At 37.6% G+C, this 6,703-nt stretch overlaps 1 protein-coding gene across 1 annotated transcript; it reads left to right on the forward strand.

Moving 5' to 3' along the window:
- LOC125476637 (COP9 signalosome complex subunit 8-like) lies at positions 1-3,539 on the forward strand. The gene is made up of 5 exons (XM_048582942.1): positions 1-162; positions 293-372; positions 676-857; positions 2,384-2,491; positions 3,157-3,539. The coding sequence occupies exons 1-5, from the start codon at positions 79-81 to the stop codon at positions 3,294-3,296; spliced, it is 594 nt and encodes a 197-aa protein (XP_048438899.1). The 5' UTR covers positions 1-78; the 3' UTR covers positions 3,297-3,539.
- The last annotated feature ends 3,164 nt before the right edge of the window (positions 3,540-6,703 follow it).

The raw sequence follows: 6,703 nt of genomic DNA on the forward strand, positions 1-6,703 counted from the left end.
CTGGGTTTAATACTGATACATACAGATACAGTGACGAAAAATACAGAGAGGTCCTTCTCCTTCCGAGTACAAGCAACCATGGATTTCTCTCCCCTTTCAGACGCCTTAGCCTCCAAATCGTATGGAAAGATCGCCGATATCTGCGACCAACTCATGCTTCAGGTTCGATTTGGCTTCCGAACCATCCAAATTTTTATATTCCGCAATATTTTTGGTTTGTATTCTCACTCGTAGTGCGCTCTCTCTCTCTCTCTCTCTCTCTCTCTCTCTCTCTCTCTCTCTGATTGCACAGGTCGCAGCGGAGGGCGTTGCTTTTCAGGACGAATGGCCCTACGCCATTCATCTTCTCGGTCTCATATACGCGGGCGATATGTATGTTTTTTTTTTTTTTTTTAAATTTGTTTTTTTTATATTTTATTCTGCCTTTTAAATATGTGTATAAGTTATAACTCTATGAATTTAGGTAGAACAAAAACGATAATTCGTGGAAGCTATTAAATTGTTTTTGAAGATTTTTAATTTTTTTTGTAATTTGTTGTATTTGAGTTCAATCTACCACATATTTTTTCTGATGATGGTTTCAAGAGTAACAATGCTGGGTTTTCTGAGCTTGTTGTTCTACAATGCTGGGTTTTCTGTTATTTAGAATTTAATCTGTGGGGTGGTGATGTGCAGTAATGGTGCACGGTTTCTTTGGAAATCAATGCCTGTTGCAGTCAAAGAGAGCAACCCGGAAGTTATCGCTGCTTGGAAAATTGGTCAAAAGTTGTGGGTGAGGGATTACGGGGGTGTGTATGAAGCAATTCGGGGATATGACTGGAGTCAGGAAGCTCAAGGTCTTGTTGCAGCCTTTTCAGGCAAGTTTTACTGGATCGCAAAACAATATTTTATATGTTTTGTGCGTGCGTGATAATATAATGTTTAGAATTTAAAATACATATGCGTTCAAAAGAGGAGTGATATTGTTCAATGGTCAAAGAGTTGTAGATAGTGTCTCATTGATGATTGGTAAACCACGCTTAACCTTGCGCATTATCGTTGATGATTGATTACTAAATAAGCTCGGGCATAGCTGCTAAAAGTGGGTTTAAGAGGCCTGGGTGATGCATGGCTAGCATTTTATTGCAAATTCAGATCATTAGTTTTGATTGGATGGCCATTAAGCCCTAATGATTTATTCCCAATCGCCCATTCAAGATTGGATGGATCTCATTCAATAGCAAGCCCTATTTGTTTCCAAACGGAAATGGGGAGGACAAGAGGGGGGTAACTTATTCCCCTTTCTAAGGTGGTAACTTAGCATATTGAGGTCTATGGACTTTACACAAGTGATCAGCAATTGCAGTTTAACTTTATATACAAGTTAATTAAATTACAGATTTCTAATTTACGAGGCTAAATTTTGTATAATGAGCATAAATAGGACAATAGTCAGTGTTTGATTGTGCAACTTAACAAGAGATAGAAAAGTCACCGAATTTCTGCCAGTTTTGTGAAGTCTTTTGCTGCTTCAATCTTAATTTTTGGTATCCTGTATTCCTGTCTTGCTTTGCTTTGCTCATAATCTGACTTCAAGTATCATTGGTTGTCTTACTTTTAACGTTTATGCATATTGATGCCGTTGTAATCAAGATTCTGTTGTGGTAACCTTGTGCTAGTAGGAGGATGTCCTCTTCATTGCATTAGCGATTGTCTGCTAAAAGTGGGAATTTACAAACTTCTCTCTACATTTTCAAAGCACTAACATTATTTAACTCCTGTTACCCAATATTTCATGTCAAAGTCTTTCATGCCATTTGTATAACTGGAATTATAAATTGATGTTGTTGCTGCCTATTCTATTTCCTTGCGTAGGGTTCTCTCTAAAATGCAACATTTTTAATGCATAAAGTGCTGTCTTCGAAGAATAAAACCTTCCTTCTGTCCTTAGTGTGTTTGATTATGTCTTTTGGATGATGCTTTAGCTAAGCTAGCCATCTGACAAACAGAATGAAGTTTATTTTGTCTTCATAGAGTTCCTGTAATGATCTAGGAATTGGAAGTGAAAAATGTACTCTCTCTTCGGTGGAGAAATATGTCTATAAATACTTTTGCAATCTGAACACTATTTCCCAGTTCAATATATCATGTCATGTCCAGTTCAATCCATAGGAAAAATGTCTATGCCGATGACTTGCATAACTAAATACGTAGTTGGTTTCTTTGTGGTTACTAAACAGGCTCTAACTTCTATGGTTTTCTGATAATTGCTGATGGATGGGATCAACACTCAAATGACCATTTCATTAATTATTTTCTGGTGTTTGAGGGAGCTTATAGAGTACTAATTGTTACGTTTTATGCACTTAAGGTCATCATTAATTGTCATCTGAACTTCCTGCAGATCTTTACACAAAGAAAATGTTTCAGCTTCTGCAGTCTGCTTATTCTACAATAAGCATCCAAGACGCAGCTGTCTTCTTGGGGATGAGCAAGGATGATGCCACAACTTGTAAGCTTCTGTTATCACAAACTTATCTGTTACCAAATTGTCGGGGTTAAGTTTCCTTTTCGAAGAAATGAAAATAAAATCTTAATGCTTGCCTATCAGAAAAGGTAGTAGATTTATCTCTGCTCTTCAATGATCTCTGGGAAAGTAACCGTTTAACAGTTTCGGAGGTATGAGCCTTTTCGAAATCTATCAATCCTGAATAAGTAGGGTCTCTGGAAAAAAGGGTTCCACTGTTTTAAAGCAAGTGGGAGCGTTAATTGTTGAGATTTACAAATATTAAAGGATATCAAGAATCAAAAACCCAGTTGAGAGTCGCTGAACAAAAGGTGTGTACAAATGGCAAATTAAAATAGAAAAGAAAAGGTGTCCTGCTTATGTATATGAGAATTTTGACGTAAAAGTCTTGTAGAAGAAATTTAGGAACCTTTATTAATTACATTTTTCCGTTCATTTACTTATTTTTGCTTCGAAAACAGTTGTTTTGCTTGAAAGAGTTGCCAAGTCTTCGAGGACTGGACTTGATGACAACTCGTTGTATCGTAAATAACAACTTAAAAGTTTAAAAATAAGTGCTATGACTTGGTTCTTTAATTGCGTACTTATACTTTAGGCCCGTCCGTCATCATTTATGTTACAAACTCCTGAGATATGGTTGTCGTATGCAGATGTACTACAGCAAGGTTGGGTCGTCGACCCTGCTTCACGAATGCTTACCGTGAAGAAGCAGCCTATTGTTACAGAGCAGAAACTGGATGCGAGTAAATTGCAGAACTTGACAGAATATGTATTCCATCTCGAGCATTGAAGGAGTTTACTAAGTTTCCGAAGCTGTAAACCGTCTTCTCGATCAGCTGTCAACTTAGATCATGACTTAGTGAGTAAATAATTTCAGGATTTCAGGTTTTATATATGTGCAAGCCACTTTTTCGCACGTCTTCTCTGTCGGTATATTTTTTGCTAAGGCTACAAGTCATTTGGAGTTGGTTCCCAAGGTTATGCACAAACAAGTTCGTACCATCATACTAAGTCATTTTTCGTCGGCCCCCAATTTTACTGTGTTTTATTCTCGTCGTTATATTTGTTCAGTGCAATCGAGAGTGAGTTCATCAGTTAGCCGGGTATCCGGCGAATGTTATGGCCAGCTCGCGTAATGTCCTACCGTAAATGGACTCGGAACTCTTTGAAGAAGACTTTGTCAAGTGGTGAGTGTTACCATTGTCAAGTATGTCGAGGTTCAGTAGGACTAGACATAGATTTGACCTAACTTGGTAGTTACAAGGTTGAACCCTGGACTCGCAGGCTGCTTTGCAGCTTATCCATGAACCCTAGTTTTTGTCAAATTATCAGAGATACAGGCTAAAGGTTTACTTCGAACAACACCGATATTGTCTCCAACTTGGTGATTACCACTGCACAATCCGTCAGGTGCAGGGTTTTATCACAAAAGGTCTCGGTATTAGTTGGAGTGAGATTAGGATATTTAAACTCTTGTTTTTTCAAAGATACTGTCGATGTGGGATGATTCAACTGTTTCTAACCGGGAGAACCCTCGCCGAAGTTTTTCTGTTTCTTTTTGTGGCAAAACCCCAATTTTCTGTGTTCAATTCTGGCTTGGAGCAACTCAAATATCACCACTGCACTTGTTGCTTACGCAGCTGTATAGCAACCTTTTGGGTTTATCTTTTAGTACAGCCCAGCTGGATTTACGAACCGCTTGCTATATGACACGCTCTAACCCGAATATCCAGATAGAACCATAGATCAGGTCATGTTGGCCAACACCTATAACTTCAAGGTAGGCCTTCCAAATGTTTTGGCAAAATTAGCCTTAAAAAGTGATTAAAACCAACCCGTATAAAGAGTAATTCGCAATTGTTTTAACAAGAGAACATCCCCAAAGCCCCACAACCTTAAAAAGTGAGTCTCAGACCCTCCACTGCAAACATGTTCATAATTCACTGATCTCGGTCGGGTGCAAAGATAAATGTTACTAATCAACTTGTTATATAACATAATTTACCGATATAGAGTACACATATAAATGTTCTTAATCAACTTTTTATATAACATAATTTACGACCTTAATCAACTGAGTTACAAGCCCCGTACTATAAAACCACCACCGCCATTCACACCTCAAAGTTGCAAGCAAGCTCCAAATTAAATTAGACATAAATTAATAATGTTGTTCAACTTGAACGTGACGATGCATGTCCGCTCATCCTCATCCTCTTCCTCTTCCTGTTAAGATTATTAAGAGGCTCCGTCAGCTCGTACAGCTCCGAAATGGATCCAAATCTTTTCTTCCTCACCTGCCCCAACCCCAAACTTACTCCATCTTCAGTCAATAAAATTTTCTGGGATTTGGACGACGAAGACGACGACAACGACACCTGATCGCGATGACCATCACGAACAGCAGCTGCTTTGCTTTTAGCATCAGTACTAGTGATTTCTTCGTTGCCGGTATGGTGGTAATTAGACATCACGGATGCTGCTGATCCGCCGCCGCTGGTGGTGGTGGTGCTGAGCTGTACGAGAAGCTCAATCGCCTTCATTTCCAACTCGGAGAAACTATCCGGAAGCATCAGATCCATCATCGTCGTCCCAATTGGACTACTCTTTCTGCTCTTGGAGCTGCTTCTTCCTGCTCCTGCTGCTGCCGCTTCCGGTGTTGTTTTTGATTTCGCCATTTCTTTCGAGTGCTGCCAATAACTCTAACGAAAATTTGAATTGAACAAAACCAAGCTGCCGTTTCCTTTTATATACGCAAAGAAAGTCGGTCTTTTTATTTTAATATTATTTCGATTTTTTTTTTTTAATTGTTTTGTTTTGTTTTCCCACTTGGATTAGGATTTAGGAGGGGACAAATCAATGTCTTGTTCATTGCTTCTTCTACTTCCACGAGGAGTTGTGAAATGACCATTTTAACCCTGGGCCATGTCTTTCGGCCTATATGCTCTCCTCCTCCTCTTCTTCCTCCTCCGCCTTGCTTGGGCCTATGTTTGCATGCATGTAGTGTATTGTTTGGGTTGATTTGACCTTTCTTCATCTCACTATTAATTAATTAATTATTTTTTTTCTTAAAAAGAGAAGAAGTTGATGGCTTCGTTACAACAGTCCATCATTTTGAGAGTTGAGAAAACTTACAAAGGCATTTCAACATCTCCCGACCACCATCATGCGATTCACCAGCGTCAGGAATCGAACCCAGGACGTGTCATATGAAATACGGGCTTGAAATTCGTCAACAGTCATTGGATCACCTCGTGGTGGTTAATTAATTAGGAACTTTAACGAAAATCTCCCGGTACTGTTTATTTTAACAAAAAACCACATTTTAACACTAAAAAGTCAATCCTGGTACTATTCACTTTATCCTTTATTTTGTCTTTATCATTAAAACTCAAAGTTTTCAAGCACCTTTCATGAGTTTTCCTTAATTAATTCCCATCTCTATTTCTTTGTCATTTGTTCACTACTTGGTTAAATAAAGGCTAATTTAATTTACAATGCCTGAAAGTTCCTTAAATGTTTCAGGTAATAGGTTAACATCTCATATCATTGTCATATTATGAGGATTTGATAACCAACTTTTTTGTTAGTTTTTTGAAAACTAAAACTGAAATATTATTTGATAACTATATTCGGTTTTCAAAAAAATAAAAAATGAAGACTATTTTCTTTAGTTTTCAAATTTTGGCCTTGAATTTTTTACTTTTTAGTTTTCATTTAAAATTTCAGCTTTCAGAAATGGGTTTCAAGACTTAGGGTAATATTCAGTAGCCAACATTGGTCACCAGATTATCGTACTCCATTTTCTTGTGTCGTTTATTCATTTTCTTGTGATTGAGGAAGGCTGCATAAGGGTTTATAAGAGGGTATTTTTAGTCTTTTCACACTCTAAAAATTTACATGCTAGCAAAGCCATTCAAGTCTTTCTATTTCAGCAAAGCCTACTCAAAATCCTTCTATATTGGACAAGCACATGTTAGCAAGTTAGCAACAATTCTAACACCATTTACTTAAGCCTCGGTTGGAAGTGCTTTTAAAATGATTGAAAACGCTTTTGATGAGAGTGCTTTTGAAACCAATCATTAGTAAAAATGCAAGTGAATTCTAAAAAAATATTTGAAGTGCTTTTAGAAATCTAAAACTTTCACAAAAAACGCTTTCAGTAATTTTAAAAGTATTTTCGAATGAGCTCTTATT

The sequence above is a fragment of a genome, unplaced genomic scaffold (assembly GCF_019419815.1).
Source record: "Pyrus x bretschneideri cultivar Hongxiangsu unplaced genomic scaffold, Pyrus_bretschneideri_v1 Contig2, whole genome shotgun sequence".
Classification (NCBI taxonomy): Eukaryota; Viridiplantae; Streptophyta; class Magnoliopsida; order Rosales; family Rosaceae; genus Pyrus; species Pyrus x bretschneideri.

Bases quoted from the DNA above. Each gene is read 5' to 3' on its own strand.
- LOC125476637 (XM_048582942.1), top strand. From the start codon at position 79: ATGGATTTCTCTCCCCTTTCAGACGCCTTAGCCTCCAAATCGTATGGA. The intron at 163-292 runs GTTCGATTTGGC...CTGATTGCACAG, and splicing joins GCGACCAACTCATGCTTCAG to GTCGCAGCGGAGGGCGTTGC. The intron at 858-2,383 runs GCAAGTTTTACT...AACTTCCTGCAG, and splicing joins TCTTGTTGCAGCCTTTTCAG to ATCTTTACACAAAGAAAATG.